Below are 22476 nucleotides of genomic sequence, written 5' to 3'. Positions count from 1 at the left end.
CTTGAATACACCTAATGACATAGGACCACGTGCAATGTCACGCATGAATGACACGTGGTTAAGTCAATGATGACGTCACGACTATATGTCTTAATACATTTTATGCAAATTTTCCGTTTTGGGACTTGCCATTGGCTAAAACAAACACCTTTGTTCACGAAATTACCTCTTTAGGCGCAATGACGCGCCCACGCGTTATTTCTTCTGTACACGTTACGTCTAAAGAAATATTTGCCAAAACGGCCTTCCATACCGAGACCACATGATATTGCGATATCGCGATATTGACTGGAAAAATCCTACTTGGGCCCTGTCACAAATGGCGCACTTCATGTGGACTAAATTGCGCGTGGTCGCCAAGTATACGAGTCCGTAGAGTGTCCCATTTGTCTTTTTAGCGCTCAGAAGTCTGCTCGCGAGCGCCTCCTTTTTGCCCTCGCAGACTCCATTGAAGTCCCCAACCCAGAAATCCTTGCGAACGCCCAATCACAGAACGGATGGGAGGAGAGTCGTGGATGTCAGACATTTACGTAAACATGACGAACACATTCTTAAATGAATGTTTTGATAACATTTTAAATGAATGTATTAATTAGCTACTTATTCAAATAACTGCTTATTTATTTCCTATTTAGCCTGGATACAAGAATACAAACTTTTAATCTAGTGCATTTACCTTACTTAAGGTAACAAGCCATGTTTTGTTGTAAATTTGTAGTTGTCTCTGGGCTCTGTAAATCTGAACAATACAGCTTCTGTATTATAGAGAAATATTAAATAACAACATATATGTATATTAAGAAGTGTGTGCATAAGAATAGTGTATTCAAATAAACAAATAATAAGCAGTTGCAAACGTCAATAACTACAACGGGACAACAAGTGTGATCGACTTCACGTGGCACTGCGCAGACTGATCAGCGAACGACAAGTCCCGCGAGAGTGATTATAAAGCACCACTTGCTCTTTCCGGTGTGATGACCTCACATCTGTACCAAAATGCACTCCCATGTACCCTTGTGGGCTTGTGCCTAGTGCCCTATAGGTCTCTACTTCCTGACGTCACCAAGTGTGGACCACAAGACCGAGTACGCCATTTAGGACAGGGCCTGGTTAAACCCCCCAGTTACGGGAAGGACACACCTACCTACAGTCTATTATAACGCAGTGTAGAGCAGTCATCTGTTTTAAACGGACTAATCTAACATCGGATTGGCAGTTTCAAGGATTTATTCTTCCTGAAGTGTAAGTCGAGTTCTCATTTGTTTTGTTTCGATACAAATTATGACTTAAGCATCCATTGTATTTGACGTATTGAATTTTTTTCATTTTTAATGTTGATTTTCAAATTAACGATAGGCCTACATGCATAAAGATACAAGGACAATGATAGTTTAATGTGAAACAACGTAGCGCAGTAACGGGAATAGAACAGACAGAGAATATGGTTATGATTTTTACGTAAAAATGAAGCAAATAAACAATATCAGTTTAATACTGATATTTACCAAGAGTTTTAGGAATTCAATCCATTTGTCATGCGATACTTCTGTTTTAATGTATTGAACTTTAATGCAACACTTTATTTCCGTGTCAACGTGAACGTTTTACGATTGGTCAATCTCAAACAAGGCCAGCCCATCTAATGACGTCATAAACCGCAGCGTGTGTGTTTGATGCCAATTACTGTAAAATTAGACATTTTGTGATTGGGATGAATATACATTATTAAATGTTTATGCATTAATTATTTAAAGCACCTTTTAAGGTTTTAAGAAGAACACGACTCTGTTTTGTGACTCTTTTCTTAACGAAGATACATTTTAACACCATGTGTGCTACACCCAACCTGACATGATGTTACACTGGTTGCGATTGTTGTGCAACCCGGCAGCTGTTCTTATCGGCCTGTCAATCTTTGTAGCAATTGTGTTGTGGATGCAACATCGACGTTGTCATGTGTTAAACCATATGCAAATAAAGGTTTTTTTTGTTTTCTTTCAGAGTGTGAAATAGGATCAGTGATATGCCATGGTAGCTATTAGGGATGAAACAACAACATTATCGATATCGTGTTAACAGAAGAGTAAAATTGTCTCAATATTTTTGTGGTCTGTGACTGTAGGCCTTCCAAGGGTAAAATGGATAATGTTAGAATAAACATGTTACATCTTGTGCAATTATTTTATTTTACAATTTGGGATTTTTAGGTCATTTTACACATCTTATACTATAACTCATACCTTACGGTATGCTTACGGCACGTTTCCAAGTCATCATTTGTCAAATGTTTCAGTAAATATCTTACCATGGACAGTATACCGAGGTATTATGCCGCGGTGAGATTGTGATATTTTTACATACCTAGTAGCTATGTGTTTGTAAAGTGCTTCGATTAACATTGATTTTTCCTGTTCCAAACTGCAAGACCTGATGAAATCAAAGATTTATCAACAAATTTGCTCAATAAAATATTGGTGCAGCGTTAATACTCTTAGCAGCCTTATCTCAAGTATGCCCTAAGAGATAATGTTAACAAGTGGAAGCGTGTTCACTCATAAAACCTTTAAAAAACCTTCGACTTCACAGACAAGACGACCCTGGAAAACATCTTGACATTCACATTCATTCACAACTAGAAACCAATAAACTTATAAAGCTTATTAATGGAATGCATAAACATAGTTACACTATGGGAAGAATGTCCTAATTCAGAACCAAACCTAAAATCTGAACAAACTGTATGGACTTTCCTAGCAACCAACCTGTTTAATATACAAGGATTGTAAAAAAGGTGTGGTTTGTCAGTTGTTTTCCAACAATGTGTGTGTGCAGATTATATTCAACACATGCAACATTTCTATTTGTTTAACTTTGTTGGTTGTCCTTATGTTCTTGTTGCAAGAAAAAACTTTTTACTTTCTGATATTTAACGTGTTCTGCATGTACTTACAAATGATACATCAGAGAGCCCCACAGAAAAAGTCATGGACGCGTCAATCATTAGGATCCCACCTCACCACTACATCCATGTGTTGGATCAGAACACAAACATTGCGCGGGTGGAGATCGGCCCTCTCACCTACATCCGCCAGGACAATGAAAGGTAATAAAAAAGATAAAAAGTAGGTATTGTGCAAGTGAAGTACATATTACTCAAGTTTAGAGATACAGGCTAACACTTAAAAACCAGTGCAGATGTTGTCTCATCTTTGTTGTGACATCAAAAATTGTGTCAGAATCAAAAATGTAAGAAGGGAGGGGGTGCTGGGAAAGCCTGTCTGATGCCCCTCATTTCTCTGAAGCTAAACAACAGCTGATTGTGCATAGTCATGTTTATTATTAGTATGTTGTATGTACATAGATGTTTTATGTTTCATACATTTATTTCATTTCTGTGGCTGTTTTGTTTAGTTTGCCATTTTTTGAGAGCATAACATGTAGACAACACTGCATATTGCTAGGAAGTGCATATGAGCCTCATGGCTTCTTGAATTTTTATTAATAGTTTACATGTTTAAATTTCTTATCAGCTCTTTGTTTGTATATATGTTCTTATAATTGTATACAAACTTGTACATCTAAAACTCCCTCAACCCCCCCCCCCCCCTTATTTTCTCTACCAGGGTTCTCTTTGCTCCAATCCGTATGATTATGGTGCCACCTCGGCATTACTGTGTTGTGCTCAACCCTGTTGTTCGCAACGATGAGGCCCTGGTTCAGTTTGATGGATCCGGTCAAGCCAAGCTCCGACACGCTGACCTGGAGATCCGTCTGACCCAGGACCCATTCCCCCTCTATCCTGGTGAAGAGATTCAAAAGGTATGAGATTCAAAAGGCTTTTTTTCTATAAGCTCATACTGTAAACTGATATTTTACATTGAATGTAAACACTGCATCTCTTTCTCTCATTCCTACAGAATGTGACACCGCTGCAGATTGTGTACCCAGACACAGCCTTGCGCCTGCAGGCCCTGCTTGACTTTGAAGAGGAGGAAGGAGAGAAGAGAGTAGCGGGAGATGAGTGGTTGTTTGAGGGACCAGGTACTACTGCAGCACATGTACAAACCACCTGACATTTCACTTCTGTGCAGCAATAACCTGTTTAGTGGAAACAGCGGGTTAAAATATGGAAGTTAAAAAGTGAGGGGAAATGAAAGTAAAGAAGTTGTTCCTCATGGAGTATTTGTAAATAGTAGAATGCATTGTGAAGATTAAGTAACTTGTGAAAGAAATCTTTATTCCCTCGAACAAAACAACATTAAGCCAAATGCATAGATCTAAATACCATATGATGGTCTATTATGTCTAACCTGTCTGTTAATGTCTGGCAGGGACGTATATTCCCAGTAAAGAGGTTGCAGTGCTGGAAGTCATTAAGGCCACCGTTATCAGAGAGAACCAAGCCATTCGTCTCAGAGCACGTAAAGAAGGTCTGGACCGAGGCGGAGTCCAAAGAGTTACAGGTGCGAGACCACAGAAACAAAAATACCAACAGACGATGTCTTTCAGGCAATTTGAATCCACGATGTAACTCTTAATGTTTGTCTCAGGTGAGGAGTGGCAGGTTAGTAAGGTGGGAGCTTACCTGCCTGGAGCTCATGAAGAGGTCGTGGAGATTGTCAATGCTTTCATCCTGACAGACAAGGTACTGTCTCTCTCTCTCTCTCTCTCTCTCTCTCTCTCTCTCTCTCTCTCCCTTTCTCCGTTGTCTTGTCTTCTCATGACGTTTAGTAAAATATACAGACAATGCCTTGGTAAAAGTGTTCTCTTTGCTAATTTCCGAATTTCCATGTAGGTATTTGATGGCTTTCTTTGTTTGGAATGACACTTGGAGTAATGTCTCCTTCCCTCAGTGCCCTTCAAGTGCTCCTCTGGGATTGCCATTAATTTGAGTTCCTCTCTACTCTAGCCACAGATTTTATCCTTAGCCGTTGTCTCTGCGAAAAGGTTAATGTATAGCACACGTTATAGCATTATAAAGGGTCAATGGTCTTCTCTTTGGTAGAATGCCTTGCACGTGCGAGCACTTCGCGCATTCCGTGATGCCGGGGGCCGGGACCGCCGAACCGGAGAGGAGTGGCTGGTGACCGTGGCCGACAGAGAAGCTCATATACCCTCTGTTGCTGAGGAGGTTGTCGGGGTGGTTGAAGTGACGACACTAAACAGCAGGCAGTACTGTGTGATTCTGGACCCCGTGGGGCACGATGGAAAACCTCAGCTCGGACAGAAGAAAGTAGTGAAGGTGAACACACCATTGTCATTTTTACAACAAATATTAACTATAAGATTTAGTACAGTATTTTTAATACAGTATTCAAAACATGAGAGTTACAAAACACTTTGCATCATTTCTTGTTTAAACAAATGCAATTTTTTGTGTGTCTCTCTCTCTCGCTCTCTCTCTCTCTCTCTATTACTCATACTGTAGGGGGAGTGTTCATTCTTTCTGAGGCCAGGTGAGATATTGGAAAATGGTATTCAGGATGTGTACGTGCTGTCTGAAGAGGAGGGGCTTGTTCTCCGTGCCGTGGAGACCTTTGTCGACAAAGAAGGGGTACCTGACATGTTTGATCATCCGTAATAAAATACTAAATGTCTATTTTACTACATAATGAACTAACACTTGAAAGTTCAGTGTACATGGCATAGCAACATTGCACATAATAAACATACATGTCCTAAAACACCTGCTCTCTACAAAAGGAAAAAAAGAAGAGCAATAATGTATTCAAATAGTATTCAAACTAAATTCAAAGTATCGCTGAGAAGGGTAAAGCTTAAGAGGGAGAAAACAATACATGAAAACCTAAAAACTGAATGGAAGCTGAATCAATAGAGAGGGTGCAGACGGAGAGATTGTGAAACAAAAGAAAACAAACGGAGTTTGGGTGTGTTTATGTGACACACCTTACCTGTCCTGCAAGAGCTCTGTGGTTATGCCCCTTGTTCTCACTGGTTGTTATGACCCTTCCCCAGAAACAAATGCATATACTGCATTCCGTAAATCTTTGACAGCACATTTATATTCCAAGGGAGGCATCTGTTAGTATAGAGAAGGTTTTATTGTATTTTATGCTGATTCATAAATCATGTGTGTGTGTGTGAACAGGAAGAGCTTTTTCTGGATCACTAAACAAAGAGAAGATATAATTTTTTAAATGTAGAGTGACAGAAAGAGGGAGGTGTTCACTAAGGATGAATCGAGTTCACTGATACAGCATTTTATTTGCACATCCAGTCCACATTTTTAGTACCAAATAAGGGAAAAAGGCAAAAGGGGTAATAGAGTAAATATGCACAAACATTGCACAGGCTGGTTCTGAGTAAAAAATTGTGATCTGGCACACTAAAGCATTGTTATCCAGAAACCTGAATCAGCTCTTTAAAATGCCAAAAGTGCACTCGACTACTGCGGGTGTCTGGATGTGTGCCCGCTTACTCCTCACTATCACTTGGTTGTTTAAAGAATTACCGCTGTCATCATTGCAAGAAAATTGAGACAATGATATATTTACAATTTCTCAAAAACTTTATAAACATTATCACAGGTGAACATTGAATAAGATTACAGAAGTAGCGCATCTGCACGAGAGGATCTTGCATTAAAATGAGTGTCTCTTTAGTTTCATCACTTTCTTCATTAACTCATTCCCTTCCCCCCATCCCTGTTATAAACTTTTATTCCCATCCTCGTTTGTTTATTTTTGTTTATTATATGAATTTGATTTTTTGCAATTTATTTCATTTACCCTTGCTTCACACACACACATAGATATGCATACAGTCTATGCCGCTTGTGCAACAGTGTCAGTCCCCGCCTTACACTAATCTTTGCCATTGTTACTCCTCCCTCGTCCTTTCTTTTGGCCCGCGTCTTTCCTCATTGCTTCAGCAGGATGAAGAAGAAGAAGTGGAAGAAGGAGAAAAACGCACCAAAAAGCGGGGGCTCCAGCGTCGTCCAGGTGACCGCTGGATGCTGCGTGGCCCAATCGAATATGTGCCACCCGTCTCCGTGGAGGTGTTGATGCGTCGTGAGGCCATCCCACTGGATGAGAATGAGGGAATTTACATCCGTGACATCAAAACTGGAAAGGCAAGATTTTATAGATAATATAGCACAAGTTCATTCTTTACATTTTAACAGATTTCATGAAACTTATTTGAGATTGCTGTACATTTTAGTAGTCACATGTGACAGGAAAGACTTGAAACTATTCTTGACTAGTTTTATTTCAGATAAAGTAATAGTTCAACCCCAAAATTCTGTCATTATTCTTTCTCTTTCTATTGAGGTAAACAAAAATGCATTTTTGTATTATAATTTTTATACATATATCTTGGTTATAAAATGGAAGTGAATGGGGATTCATTACAGAGTTTGACAGCCACAGTACGCTCACTTCTTTGACACATTCTCAGTTCTGTTCTAATATTAAATGGCAGAATACTATTTTTGTGTTTAACTGTTTCTTTAATTATTTCAAGAAGCAAAGGGTTTTATGTGGGTTAATGAAGTGATTTCAGATTTATCCCATTTCAAGAACCCCACTCATGATGTAAACATGTGGTTCTCAGGTGCGCGCTATGATTGGCCAGACCTACATGCTAACACATGATGAGGAGTTGTGGGAAAAGGAGCTTCCTGCCAATGTGGAGGCTCTTCTGAGTCAAGCCTGTGACCCGCTGGCCGACCGTTCCAGCCGTTTTGGACCAGTGTTAACGGTTGAGAGGAGTAAAAACAGAGTGGTCACTTTTCGTGTTCCACATAATGCGGCTGTTCAAGTTTACGATTACAGAGAGAAGAAGGCCAGGTACTTAAGACAAATAGAAGTCACATGACATTAAACCAACAAATTTTATTAGAAGCTTACCTTCTTGAATCAAGTTTTGAATATTGTTTTACATTGTTCAAATAAATGTATAGATTGCTAATTTAATTTGTATTGAAACCAATTTCTTGGAAATTGTAAATGAGAACAACTGTAGTTTCATGATTTGGAATTTTAATAAGCCTTTAAATAAATGTTACACTATTTTCATCCTTCTCTCTTTCTGTTTCTCACAGGGTTGTGTTTGGACCTGAATTGGTGATGTTGGGTCCCGATGAGCAGTTTACAGTTATGTCTTTATCTGGAGACAAGCCCAAACGTCCTAACGTCATCAAAACCATCTGTCTCCTGCTCGGTCCAGACTTTTGCACTGACATCATCACCATAGAAACAGCTGACCATGCCCGCTTGCAGCTTCAGCTCTCCTACAACTGGTACGTTTAGTGTTTCAAAATGTATGTCTATTATGAGCAACAGTATCAGTTAGTAATGCTTCTGTTGGCCAGTGCTTTGAAGATCAGTTCTAAAGGCTTTCATTGCTCAAAGTCTATACAGTGTAAAACCTGATGACCGAATTGATGACTAAACAGCACACGACAATGCAGGTTTAATAAGGTCATGGTGTAAACATTTTAAGTGTGATAAGCCCAGAGGTGAGTGGTCAGGGTTTGATGTCATGTCAAGTTTTATCTGGTCTAACCAGCGGTTGTAGGTTCAAACCCTTGTAAGAACAATCATTAAAGAGATGTTAAATGTCCTTACTTTGTTTTATTTTTTCTGTTAGGCACTTTGATATCAAACTGCCTGCAGAGGCAGCCCAGGGTGCTGCTCTGTTCTCAGTGCCTGATTTTGTGGGCGATGCGTGTAAGGCCATTGCTTCAAGAATCAGAGGAGCTGTTGCTTCTGTCCAGTTTGATGACTTCCACAAGGTACATGACACACCTGTGTTAAATAATTTACCAAGTTTACTTGAATCACAGTAAGGCTTAATAAAAAAAAAATGGAACACAAAATGGACTTTTTAAAGCAAGAAACTTGGAAAATCTGACCAGTGTTGGATCAAAAAGGTGCAAAAGAAATTGGGCTAAATGAACCCACATTTTTTTATATTTTACCCAACAATTGGTTAAAACAACCAAGCATAGTTCAATTTACAACCCAAAAGTTGCAGGAGTGTGTTCTGAATGTGCATTAAATATGTCACTTGTAACAGAAAGAAAATATTAGAAACAATTAGTAAAAACCAAAAATAAAATGTACAAAATAACACTATACAAAAGTGTCCTACCCAGACTATTGATTAACATGGGCGAGATACCTCTATTGCCAAACAAATTGCAACTGGTTAGGACACGGTGTTAGAGATATTAAATTAACCTCAAAATATAATGTAATACCAGGTTAAATTCTAAAAGCAACAAGATTTTTTTCCCCGATTACCATACCTGTTAGCACAGGTTCTTCCTCACTGTGTGTTGCAGAAGTTGCTTGACTTTAGGCTATGCTTTGGCGGTGCTTTATAATGGTTTCATAAAGCGTCAACAGACTGTTGTGAAATCATATCTGCCATTGCAAAAGGAAAAAAGTGACCACACAGTGAGTAGAATAATAAAAAAACTCATAAACTATGAAAAAAATGTAACTTTGGGAATTATTTATAAAATTGTACTCTTGGCATTTTGCCAACCAGCTTCTATAGGGTTTATGCTGGGAAGCTCATAAACAGTATTTGTGTTCACATCTATTAGGCCACATTTCTTAATTGTTCAGTCCATGTCTTACATGTAAACAAAAAAATAAAAACTATTTTATTTTTTAAAAAATAAATTAATTTTGGCACACATTTCAAACAGTTAAAGGGATACTCCACCAGAAACGGAAATTTTGTCATGAATTCTCTTCCCCGCCCTCAAATTGTTCCAACCTGTGTAAATTTCTTTGTGCTGTTGAACACAAAGAAAGATATTAGGAAAATTTTAGCAACTGACAATTCTGATATTCTAATGTAATTGGTGGCAACCTATACATGTTGAAACGTTTTAAAATTTATGTTAAGGGATTGGAGCTGCAATTTTTCCTTTGAACACCATAATAATATATGTCTGTTTGTCGAAAAGAACTCCAACAGGATCATCTGTTCAGCTGTCTTTGGTTTCGATGACAAGCTTGCAATGAGATCCAGCCTGCGGTTCAATCAGAATGGGTTAGTCATCACCAGCGTGGACATTCAATCTGTGGAGCCAGTGGACCAACGGACACGTGATGCTCTGCAGAAGAGTGTACAACTAGCCATTGAGATCACCACCAATTCACAGGAAGCCACAGCAAGGTAGAAAGCCAAAATTTCATTTTTTACCTGAATAAAACAACTCAGTCATTAGTTATTTACTATCATGCCAGATCTACTAATTTAGAATGGATAGTTCATCCCAAATATGATACTCCACCTCTTGTCATTTTAGACCTGTATGACTGTCTTTCTTCTGCTAAAAACAGAAAAATATATGTTGATACCTTGCAGAAAAGACACTTGAAATTCACATGTGCAAAAAAAAATTGTTTTTGGAACAGTTTTGGGTGAATCCCATGAAAATTTCCATGTGCAACATGGTGTGGATGTGATCACATGTTTTATCATGGGTTTTTACTTGAGATTCCATGGGTTTCTTTTCTGTAAGGGATGGTACCCATTCACTTCTATTGTATATAAACAAAACCAATGTGAGTCAATGGTTATCGCTTTTCTGTTTCTTCAAAACATCTTCTTTTGTGTTCTTCATACAAAACCAAAAAAAGGTTTGAAATGACTAAAGGTAAAGCAGCTGACCACAGATTATTTTTGTTTTGGGGTGAACCGTCACTTACATAAGATCAAATATCTGTAATTGTGCCTGTTTTGCTCTTAATATCTGAAATACTTATCTTAATGTTATGTGTCTTTCTGTCAGACATGAGGCTGAGCGTCTTGAGCAGGAAGCTCGTGGTCGTCTAGAAAGGCAGAAGATCACAGACCAGGCCGAGGCAGAGAAGGCGAGAAAAGAGCTGCTGGAGCTGGAGGCCCAGAGGTATAAAATCTATTGCTAAAACAACACTTTCCTGGTTGGGTCATGTCAGTCATGATGTTAGTTCATTGTGATTGGTGTTGAATGTGATTGGAAGTCCAGCATTACCCTGATTTTGCACTTATTTAAAAGTTGGTCTGCACATTTTGCAACTTCATGGTCAATAATCCAATAATCAGTAATGTTGTTTTGTGTGTCTCAGCGCTGCAGTGGAGAGCACAGGAGCAGCAAAAGCAGAAGCTCTATCCAGAGCCGAGGCAGCTCGTATACAGGGCGAGGCTGCTGTCGAAGAGGCCAAACTCAAAGCAGAAGCGCAGAGAATCGATGCTGTATGTCATGCACCCTTTTCTCTCTGTTTGTTCTGCCAATGTAGTATTTGTCATTTTACCGAGTTTTTGACATACACTTGTCTTCCCAGGAAGCTGAGCTGGCCCGTCTGTCCAAAGCACGGGATCAAGAACTAGGCTATAAGAAACAGATGGACTACCTGGAGGTAGATAAGCAACAAAAGATGGCTGAGATTGAGAGTCAGCGCTTCAGCCAGCTAGTGAGCAGCCTGGGTACCGAAACTCTGAAGGAGATGGCTCGTGCTGGACCCGAACTACAGGTACATTTGTTTTTAACTGGGTGTCTGAAAAATAAGGGTGTTTGAATAATGTGAATGCATAATGCAATGATCTCACATATAACATGTTTTTCTCCAGGTCAAGCTCCTGCAGTCTTTGGGTCTGAAATCTACTCTTATCACAGATGGCACCTCCCCTATTAATCTCTTTACTACTGCCAATGGCCTCCTGGGGGCTTTGCAGGGCAAAGACAACCAAATTTAATAAAAAAAATAATAGACTAAGACGAAGAGGCCTTATACTATACAAGATGGACAAATGAAACTGTGATGATAATAACTATCTTTGATCACCAAATTATATTACAAACGTGATAATGCAGCATAGCAATAACCCGCTGTAACACTTGCAAAACCTAGTTTGAAAAACAGACTAGTTTTGTATTTACTAACATGTGCTTTTTCAGAAGACTTTGTGTTAATGTAAATGGGTAAAAAGAAGTAAGTGCCTTTTGAATATTTGGTTAAATTGCTACAGTAGGTCTTTATGTTTTTCTGTATCCACTCTTAAAGACTTTTAGATTGTCAAATATCTAATAAAAGTACTGTATCAACCGTATATTTTCATATGATTTTTATTGATGTTTGTGATGTTAAAATGAACACCTTGCATATATTGGGGCTTTTAGCTGCGAAGCTTAAAAATATCATGGTCTATGCATCGCATTTTTGAACAATATAAATTCCATTCCATTCCATTTTCTACCGCTTATCCGAACTACCTCGGGTCACGGGGAGCCTGCGCCTATCTCAGGAGTCATCGGGCATCAAGGCAGGATACACCCTGGATGGAGTGCCAACCCATCGCAGGGCAACAATATAAATTAATATTTTTAATAATATAGATTAATTGGAGAAATTTTCAAACGTAATTTATAGTTTTTCTTTTTTGTGAGGTTGGTAATTAAAATATAAAAAGCAACACACAAGTTTACGATACTCAGTGTTGTGGGGAAAACGAGCACTATGTACATGTGGGGTGTTTTGGTGATATTTGTACGCTTGAATCTAAAGTTGCATAGTTCAAAATGAACTGCATTACAGCAAAGACCCACCTGGCTTTAAAGGGATAGTTCACCCAAAAATTTAAATTCTGTCACCATTTACTCACTCTCAGGTTGTTACTAATTCTGCCATAGGGAAAATAAATACAAGTCAGTGACATTCTTCCAAATATATTCCTCTGTGTTAAGCAAAACAAAGAAATGTGTAAAGGTTCGGAACAATCTGTGGGTAAGCAAATGATCACATCATTTTTGTGTGAACTATCCCTTTATTGCATGCCTGTGATGTCCGCGTTTGGCCGCATGTCAGCCCTGTTACTTACGGTGCATTATATGCTGCATGGGGAATGGGGTCGAAGCCAAATTAAGTTTATGATTGTTTAATGCATTGTATGGCCTCATACCACAATTTTGATACTGACATTCTACAATATGGCAACATGGCAAACTTGGTTACTGCACCGCGCTGCGCCATCACGTTTACGCGGAGTTGCGAGATGAGATCTATCTTCGTTTGCACAAATTATCGGAACGAAACAATAATACACAATGTTAACACGGCAGCTGTGTGGTTTAAACCGTTTTACTGTTTAATCATAGCCTGTGTGCACAGTGTGATCAGGTGCTTTCTCTGCGCATACACAAAATCACGCACACGCCACGGAGTCGAGCGCGCGCACATCAGTTGTTCTCATGCACAGCGCAGTGAGGGAGAACGGACTGAAACCCGGCGTGACATGAGTTTTGTAGTAGCCTAGTGCTTCGTAGGTTAATGCAAGACTTATAACATTTATTTTGTAGCATTCTCCACATAATTTGATTTTATAAATCTACAGTTTATTTTAATTCAAAATGAAAGGACTATAACGTTTGCGCTCATCTTGCAGTAGATTAAGGTGGGTTTGCATTGGATATGCATGCTGCTGTAGAAGTATGAAAGAAGTGTGTCGGTGCCGTGGGTGTGTCACTTTTGTTTTTGCCGTATTGTGTGTGTGTTTGCGCGAGCGTGTGGGCATGCACTGGTGTCTGTGCGTTACAAACGGATTATTCCCATCACATTATAACAGCAATTTGCCACTCGTACACAGAAAACGTGGCTGGGTGTCCCTCGTGTGTGTGTTTGTGTGTCTTTGTTAGCCTACGACGTGTCTAAGAGCTCTCAGTTTCAAAGAGTGACAGGGATGAGAGGAGAAAGTAATTGATGTTGTGTTGATTGATTATCTTATTCAGTAAGAGCATTATGATATACGAGTCGAGTCTGTTTATTAAGCACCCATTTTTTGAAGTATAAAAAAAATATTGTAAGGAAACAGCTGATAAATGAGCAGAGATGTTATATATGGGTGTGTCTTTTGATGGTCTTTGTGTTCTCACAGACATTGATTTTATTACTGATACCGTGATATCGGATGCTCATGTAGACTAGCTCTCAGATATAACAAATGCACATAGTCATAAAATATATGTAGAAACGAATTGCATTTACACGTCTGGATGAATGTAACTAGGAGGTAAGAATATTTTGAATAATTGTGATGTTTTGGGGGATTTTGGGTGTGACAAAAAGTCTAAGCCGTCTATAAGACGACGTCGTGCCTGCGGTAGTTCAGGTGTCATTGAACTGAAACGAATTGTTGTTCGTGTTAAATTTGAGTTTATATTTGCCTTGATCGTTTATTTTGTGGGTTGTGTGATGGTCAAAATATTTGGTAACACTTTCCTTGAAGCATGTATGTATAATGCATTATAAAAGTAGTTTTAAAGCATTGTAATGCACCTTTTAATGCATTGTAAAGTCTTATAAATAATTCTTATTACAATTAATGCATTACAACACTAAGCAATTCATTGTTACAATAAACTTTTTTTATTGGTTATAATTCTTCACAACTACATATAATGCATTACAACACACAATATGAAGAATTATAATGCATTTGACCCTTAATAGCTCTGATGATGCATTATACATACATGCTTCAAGGACAGTGTTAACAAATATTTTTTAGCATTCTTTCTATTATGTAATTGTAAAAAGAAAAAAGACATAACATTCTTTAGATGTTTCGTAATCAAATGAAGAGCATTCATCAGCAGATTTATTTATAAGAGTGCCACTGACTAGGTTAGATACACACACTGGGTGGTTTAAATAAGTCTATTAGTGAGGAGAAAGACTTGGATTGTTTCCATGATGTTTACATTCTCCTTTATTTTCATTCACCTTCTTGAAACTGTTTGACATTACAAATATGATTTGGCTGTTTTATAATAATTTTAAATAATGAAAACCACGTAAAAATTCCTTACAATGCATTTTTGGCATACAGTGGCCAGAGTGATCAACATCAAAAAATGTATTTATTTGTTTTTTCTCTACTAAATGTAGTAATGAAAATGTGTATTAAAGCAGTTGAGCTTGGATCGTTAACTGAATATAGCTTTGAGAAGTATAAAGGGAGGTTTGGCACAAAAGATTATACACTGCTACAAATTATTTTTACCATATCAGGTCAGCAAAAAGGGTATTAAAAAAAGATAGAACTTAATATACAATATTTTAATATTAATAATGCACATCCATTTCGACCTCTACTTTACTGCATTTGTGAGGACGTTTACAAAAAAACAGCCAAACTTGTACATGCATACTTAATTGTGACATTCTGTCAATGCATTTCTTCACAAAACTAATGAATTTAAGAGCGTGAGGATAGTTTTAGCACGAAACTGGTTGTGGTTGAATTAGTATTTTGTTTAAATTTTGTTTTTGCATGGTCTCTTGACAGACTCCTTCTCTGAGGGAGAGGAAGTTAAACAGTTTAAAGAGTGTAATTATTTACTCAGGTTGTGTTGACAATTCAATACAATATGATTAGAAATAAACAATTAATATGGAGTTTACATTACATAGCTTACTCATTTTTTATTTTACAATAGAGTTTCAACAACCAGAAATCCAGAGTTTATAAGGAGACAAAAGCGTGATCTCGGGCAAACCTACGTCTGGAATTTGGCATCTTAGGCATGGCTTTGAACACTGATGCTACAGTTCCCAGTGCTGCCTCTGGTGCAGTGGAGGAAGAACCACAACAACAGCAATCAGAACAAGAGACCAATCAGCAAGCAGGCAAAGAGTCGGACCACACCCCTAACTCCTCTCAGCCAGTCAGAAGTGAACAGCAAGATCTAGCCCCTGTTCCTACACCTTCTCCTGCTTTAGACCCCACACCATCTCAGGATGCCCCACCTAAAGATCACCTGACAGTCATTGATGAAAAGATGGAAACAAGTAAATATAAATTCATTTTTAATTTCGTATTTCTGTATTATTTACAGGTGCACACTGAATTTGCACATGCAGCAAGCTCTACAGAGTTTGGACACCCACCGCCCAAGTTTAAGGATTTGTTTTTACATTTATTAAATATTTTCTATATGGTTTCAGTTAGCAATAAGCATGTAGTATTCTCAGTGGCTTGCTGCTGACAAATTATAATTTAAAGTTACTTTAATGTATAATATCGTTTTGTGGTATTTAGTCCATGTTTGTTAGCTTTGAGGCTGACAAAATTTACAAAATGTTTCTTCTGTAAAATTTGAACACAACTGTTGATGAATAATCTTGCACTCAGTAAAGTATGCATATATTGTGGTAAGTGTGTACACTTCGTGATCCTAATACCACCAACCTCCACCTGGCAATAGTGAGTAGCAAAACAGCGCTTTACAAGTGTGACATAAAAATGATGCAGCCAGACCTTCTGTCTCACATGTGAAGATAAACAGAAGGAAGATGTCATGAACAATGTAATCGATGTGATGTACGAGCTTCCCCTATAGTATGAAATCAAACTGTCAGCATTTTTTTTCTCAGTTTCTCAATTTAGGGTTAATCTGAAACTGCTTGTTTAAGGGAGGTTTGTTGCTTAAACTAGATTGAATCTAATCAAGTTATATAATAAATAAAATCTGAGCAAATTATAGTTTGCTTGCGGTGTGGACTTGGTGTTGATCTTTTTAATTAATTCTTCTCTCTCACCATCACAATAGGTAATGGCATTTGCTCGGCTGTTATCGACAGTTGTCCATCTGCTGCCTCTCCTCTTCATCAGCAGCATGCCCAGCACGGGCACTCAAACGGGCGTGCCAGGCAGAGCAGTCGCTCAGGGTCAATAAGTCTCGCGGGGTCACCGCGACCTTCCCTTACCCGACGGCCAAGTGCAGCCACGGATGCGGGACTTGGCTCCAAACCCAACGATTATCTGATATGGGCTATTCTGGCTTGCCTTTGCCCCGTCTGGCCAATCAACATCGTGGGCTTGACCTTCTCAGTGATGGTGTGTTTGTGGGAAAAGTGTGGGGTGGGCAGTCTGAATATGGTTTCTGTTAAGAAGAGATGGGTGTTTTATTAGTATGTGGAAGCTGCTGTTTGTAAATATTATCAATGATCTCCTATCAATGTAACCTTGTTTGCTTCTCTCAGTCTCGTAACAGTCTACAACAAGGGAATGTGGATGGTGCTCGTCGTCTTGGGCGGAACGCAAAGATCCTGTCTATTGTGTCGCTGGTGGGCGGGATCATCATCATTATTGTAACTGTAGTCATCAACTGGGGTGGTGAGTATCCTGCCCAAGAGTGCAGAGTTTGTGAAATTGAATGCAAACCGAGAGCTGACTTTGTGATTCAGGTCAATGTCACACTGAAGGTTTAGCTCATGGGCAGGGTTGCATTAGATCTGATTACAGGTGACACTGATTATTGAGTTCTAGTGGATCTGGTTAGGAGTGATGGCCCTGTGGTGTTCAGAAAAAAATATGTTTCAGTTTAGTCCAGGAGCGCTTTGTTTAAATGTAGCTATTTCTACATAATAATTTGGGTTGCATGGTGCATAGAGAACCTTTAACATCCACAGCTGCTTTGATATGATGCAAATTGTAAAAAGCGCTATGAAAATAAACTAGACACAGAGGCTTTCTGTTGGACATAAGGTTCATAGAGATGGTTTCATCGGGCGCATGCGCCTGGCCCGAAGTTAACTTACAGTCTGTCTTTATCGGTCTGGCTATTGGCTAATAATGTAACTATTTATATTTTATTTATATTACTATTAATTTATATTTATATGTTATTGATAACATTTTTTATCAACTAAGCAATTTGTTGAATTTTATTGTATATTAATCTTATTATATTATTTTTCTTAAGCCAAGTATTGGTTTCTAACTTTGTTTATGTTGTTGCTTTGAAACCGCCCATAGGGGAAAATGATTGCACACAATTTAAAAACATTACAAAATATACATTTTAAAAACAATTCACTAAAAGCCTTTAATAGCATCACTGTGAAGAATCTTTTTAGCACCTTTAGGTGCGTGGATAAAAGAATCATGTTAACACAAAAAATATACAACAATTATGAAATGAATCACAATTCAATATTTGTGGTCTTTTGTTTAAATGAATTAACGGTTTCAATCTCTAAATGCCTCTTTTATTCTTTTAGTAATGCTGAAGACCTGATGGTCACAAAGATGGATTAACGAAACGACAAAATCAACAACCAATCCATGATGACAATTTTCGTCATCTTTCATCTGTCATGCATTTCTCTGCATTGCCCGAGCTCCTGAATGCTTTTCAGTTCATTTAAACTCTGTCTCCAGAATTGGTTGTGCCAGTACGATCATGAAAAACAGGGACTCTTCAGCTCCTCTAAGGACCCAGGATATTGAGCAAAACAGGATGCATGTTTTTTTCTGCGAAGGACTTGTCATTGATGCCAGTGTGGATACCACCAGAATGATCTCATTTTATCGGTCAAATGTAAAGATAAAAATGTAATCGATCAGTTATACAGAGGCAGAATCGGCATCACCTACTGAAGAGAGCTCTTCATAATCCAGGTTTTCCTAATGCCTTTGTTGGAAAGATGTGCAGTTAGAGTGATGATTTTGCAGCCAAGGCTTAAACATTTTTGCTTTTTTATCAGACATAATGATTGTCTCAAAGATGTCAGTCGATGTGAGGGGTCAGCACATTTTGTCCCCCACTCTCTCTTTCTCTCTCTTTCTCTCACGCTCTCTCTCTCTCACGCTCTCTCTCTCTCTCTCTCTCTCTCTCTCTCTCTCTCTCTCTCTCTCTCTCTCTCTCTCTCTCTCTCTCTCTCTCTCTCTCTGTCAGTAAAAATGTGTAACCTGCAATCCTTAACAGAGATAAAAGGAAGTGGGAGGGGGTCAAAGCAGAGATGCGGTCTTTTGTTTCACACGTATGGAGGGATGGAGACAGAGAAAGCTAGATAAAGAAGAAGGAGGAGCCTGGCGTCTGATGAAAAGATAGCCCTGATATGATGAGATGTGAGGAATGCAGTAGAGCCAAGAGGGATCCCAGCCCGTTCTGGGCTGCTTGCATGCGTGTGAGGAAGCCGATATTGTAATGCTCGCAAGCATGCCCTCCCCTCCTCTATGCAGCTTTAACAGTCTAAGCCAGTTCCTTTCAGACAAACATGACGCATTTATTTATTATCGTGTTTTAGCAGTATGGGTGTGTGACATTCGAGGCAAAATGTCGATCCAGACTGTTTTAAAAGCAGTCACGTTTTATACCACAATGTTTTCAATATAACCCTTAGTAACCTGGATGTTCAACAATAACAGAAGTACATTTGACAATAGCAAATTGCTTTACACAACTAAAACCGTTTGTTTGATGGAATGGTTTGTTTCGCTGAATAGAATAATAGCTAAATCATTTCTTGTCAGGCCACACAGACTGTGCCAAAATCAAGACTCTGCCAAGTTTCCATATAGGACAGCTTTTTTCCGGAATCAGTGGGCATCTTTGTGATAGAGACAGGACATGAGAGGATAATTATATGTTTCTTTGAGGAAGTCATTTTACAGATAAAATGATTGTTTGTGGTATTTTATGAGATATATAAATTTATCATACATTTTGTGCAATTAAACATTACGACCATCATAGAATTAATGTTCCAGCATTATATACTAGAATATGTTTTTGGTTTAATTAAAATTCTAAGGTAAGTTCTTTTTTTTGGGGGCCACAAAAAAAATGCACAGAGGGGGCCTTACATCGTGATCTGCCCCACATTTATCAGACTTTCATAGCTTCAGGTCTCTTGCATGCAAGTGATTCCGTTATACTAATGTTTACAGCTTTTTGATGGTGATGAAGGCACTCGATCCTTATTTTTTTAAGAGGAAAATCTTTTTTGTGTGGCAGTCTGTAAATGTGTCTTCAGCAACTGGGTTTGGGCCCCATTTTTGGGGGAGGAGCTAAAATTGTCTTGTTATTTCTGATCATTCCACATCCCCACCAATTACACATGAATGATCGTGGCATGCACATTTTTTATTAGCATATGAACTGCGTGCAGTCAGTGAATGCCTGCTTGACTTATGTTCTACTGAATTGTTCTGCGCACCTATTTATATTTAACCTGCTTACACTGCTGAATCTCATGATTGTATATACATATGTATGTATATATGTGTTTGTACATATTTGTACTGCTTCTGCTGATCTAAATCTCTTTCGATGGACATGAACAGTATTCGTGATGCAGATCTTGACTGTTAACCATGCAGTGCTTTCAAGTTTTTTTTGTATCAGTATGTATTTTAAAATGCCTTTTGTTTTGTATGCCATTTGTGCTTTGCTGGTATGAGAACCTTAATTGCATGTTTACAGAATGTCTATGCTGCAAAATACTCTGAGTTTGATTCTCTGGGTTACAAGTTCTACCTGCTGTTAACAGAATCTATTTTATTTACCCTTTTTGTTCATACAGCACTCAACTGCATTTTGTCACAACTTTACCTCTTGTCAATGGAATCATTTTCTTGATATTTGATATAAGACCTTATGATAACTCTTGTGGCTAATATAATCCTGATTTTGTGCAGATTTGCCTGTGCATGCCTTAATGAATTGCTTTGGAACAACACTATGTGATGTATTCTGTATACGAAACCGAATTGATAGATCTCGCAGTATCGATCTGTATTCTGCTCTGTACTGACACTAAGTATGCATTAATGAGCCCAATGAATAAACTGTTCCTCATTATGCCACCTCTGTGTGTTTGTACTCAATACAAGCACCAAATGCTCATATTTAAGGGTCTGTTGAGCCTGTGAGATACTGGACATCTTCCTGAACTCCCTTTCACTAGTTTTTCATTACACCTCGTGCTGCATGTGTTTCCAGGACGTTACAGTTTCCAGGGCAACGGTTGGTAGCCGAGGAGGACAGTAAGAGACCAGGGTGCAGCGGGGTAGGAAGAAAGAGAGCCTGAGCTCAGAGTTTATGGTGTGTTTAAAAAATCTATCTCATTTGAATTTTATAGCAGTGTGAATTATTAAAAGACTCTGGGGGAGGGGACCGCAGGAAAGTATGTGAATCAGGTTGATGGGAGCTGTGGAGATAGACTGGTTTTGGAAGACGAGGCAGCAAAATGATATCTCTGTGACCAAGATGAGAGAAATGAGAGGAAGGGGTGGGTCTTAGCGAATTTTGGGGTTGCTGAGGTAATCAAAGGATTTAACAGCATAGAAAACTAAATTATAAAAATATATGTTGTTTAAGAGTGACCATCATAAGAAAAAAAGATAATTGGTTGATGAAATCTTAATCATAAAGCTGTTTGACAGGAGAGGGGTGGGCCACGGGTCATAATATTAAAGTCAAATGCACCAACCAAAGGTCTGAACTCAGACTAATTATTGAAGAAGAATACCTGTGGCACAGTGGTTAGAGCATGGCACTAACAAAGCCGAGGTCATGGGTTCGATCTCAGGGGATTGCACATATTCAGAAACAAATGAATAATCCTTCGCGATGTAAATCGGTTTGGATAAACGCGTCTGCCAAATGCATAAATGAAAGATGGACCTGGTTCAGCAAACAGAATCACAACACAGACACTGCATATGATACATTAATAATAAAATTATACATGAAAAGTCATGTTAAATCATTTGATAAATAAAAGTCTGATAGTGAGTTAATATCAGTTGTATTCTAAAGTATTTTTTTTCCGATGCGAGACAATATTTTCTATAACATCCCTATCTTTTCTAATCTACCGTTTGTCACTCATAGAAGGCCATGCATAGGCTATAAATACAAATATTTTTTCCTCAAACCCTATATATCTCTAGATTTTCAACATGAATTTCTGCTGATGAGCAACTATGACACTCAAAATGATTTCGTGTTCTGAATTTTGCCTCAAATCAGGTTAAATATTTGCTTGCAACTACTTCTTTAGATCAGAGAGAGAAAGAGAATAAGTAAGTGAGTGAAGGTGAGATAAAACATGTAAAACAGAGCACTATAAGAGCAGAGAACAGAACTAGTGGAGACAGCGAGACAGAGTGCACACTTCACCTTGTGGGATTTAATTACACATTCTAATCAAATAACATGATGGTTTAATCTGATCTAAGTGGTAGAGGTTGTAGCTCTGTCTTTTGGCAAACTCTAGGCCACTTATTTGACCGTGATGTTAATAGAAGCAGAAAAACTTGGTTGCAGTAATCCACAACCACCAAACTCAGTAATTTAAGCCCTTTGAATGATCTCTTACTCAAACCTTTAAAAGTCTTTTAAACTCATTTCCGTGTGACACTATATTCAAAACAACATAAACATGAATCACTTTCGACCATTAAATATAATTCTGCATGGCTGTCATTGTTTTATGTTATTAATGGCAGCTGTTTTTAAACAACAGGGAAATATTTACAATTGTTTACTAATGCAATGGACAGAAAACCTTTATAATTTTGTCCTATTTTAAAACCTAAACATTAAAGAGGTTAACAATCAGTAGGCCATCTTCTCTTACTAATCTCTATTTTGTTATTTAATATGTCAGATTTCTGAGCCTAAACATAGTATATTCACATTTCACAGTTTATTAGCTA

General features: G+C 38.2%; 2 protein-coding genes across 4 annotated transcripts; both read left to right on the top strand.

Moving 5' to 3' along the window:
• The first annotated feature begins 1013 nt into the window (after positions 1-1013).
• On the top strand, positions 1014-12078 carry mvp (major vault protein). 2 transcript variants are annotated; one of them, XM_056751863.1, is made up of 17 exons: positions 1014-1245; positions 2968-3106; positions 3627-3822; positions 3921-4044; positions 4335-4466; positions 4554-4648; positions 5009-5245; positions 5432-5557; positions 6899-7096; positions 7579-7814; positions 8069-8266; positions 8617-8761; positions 9950-10161; positions 10781-10897; positions 11097-11223; positions 11313-11501; positions 11599-12078. In XM_056751863.1, exons 2-17 carry the CDS (start codon positions 2988-2990, stop codon positions 11722-11724), a joined length of 2577 nt encoding a protein of 858 aa, XP_056607841.1. In that variant the 5' UTR covers positions 1014-1245; positions 2968-2987; the 3' UTR covers positions 11725-12078. The 2 variants fall into 2 exon arrangements, with proteins under 2 accessions (XP_056607841.1, XP_056607840.1); XM_056751862.1 differs by having other exon boundaries at positions 6896-7096.
• Positions 12079-13204: 1126 nt separating this feature from the next.
• Positions 13205-20619, top strand: LOC130425616 (proline-rich transmembrane protein 2). 2 transcript variants are annotated; one of them, XM_056751921.1, is made up of 5 exons: positions 13205-13419; positions 15464-15815; positions 16577-16863; positions 17010-17142; positions 18030-20619. In XM_056751921.1, the coding sequence occupies exons 2-5, from the start codon at positions 15551-15553 to the stop codon at positions 18044-18046; spliced, it is 702 nt and encodes a 233-aa protein (XP_056607899.1). In that variant the 5' UTR covers positions 13205-13419; positions 15464-15550; the 3' UTR covers positions 18047-20619. The 2 variants fall into 2 exon arrangements, with proteins under 2 accessions (XP_056607899.1, XP_056607900.1); XM_056751922.1 differs by lacking the exon at positions 13205-13419 and adding an exon at positions 13531-14034.
• The last annotated feature ends 1857 nt before the right edge of the window (positions 20620-22476 follow it).

The sequence above is a fragment of the Triplophysa dalaica genome, chromosome 7 (genome assembly GCF_015846415.1).
Source record: "Triplophysa dalaica isolate WHDGS20190420 chromosome 7, ASM1584641v1, whole genome shotgun sequence".
Lineage (NCBI taxonomy): Eukaryota > Metazoa > Chordata > Actinopteri > Cypriniformes > Nemacheilidae > Triplophysa > Triplophysa dalaica.
This window is presented reverse-complemented; position numbering and strand designations above follow the sequence as displayed.

Bases quoted from the DNA above. Each gene is read 5' to 3' on its own strand.
- mvp (XM_056751862.1), top strand. From the start codon at position 2,988: ATGGACGCGTCAATCATTAGGATCCCACCTCACCACTACATCCATGTG. The intron at 3,823-3,920 runs GTATGAGATTCA...TCATTCCTACAG, and splicing joins CTGGTGAAGAGATTCAAAAG to AATGTGACACCGCTGCAGAT. The intron at 7,097-7,578 runs GCAAGATTTTAT...TGTGGTTCTCAG, and splicing joins GTGACATCAAAACTGGAAAG to GTGCGCGCTATGATTGGCCA.
- LOC130425616 (XM_056751921.1), top strand. From the start codon at position 15,551: ATGGCTTTGAACACTGATGCTACAGTTCCCAGTGCTGCCTCTGGTGCA. The intron at 15,816-16,576 runs GTAAATATAAAT...CCATCACAATAG, and splicing joins TGATGAAAAGATGGAAACAA to GTAATGGCATTTGCTCGGCT. The intron at 16,864-17,009 runs GTGTGTTTGTGG...TGCTTCTCTCAG, and splicing joins GCTTGACCTTCTCAGTGATG to TCTCGTAACAGTCTACAACA.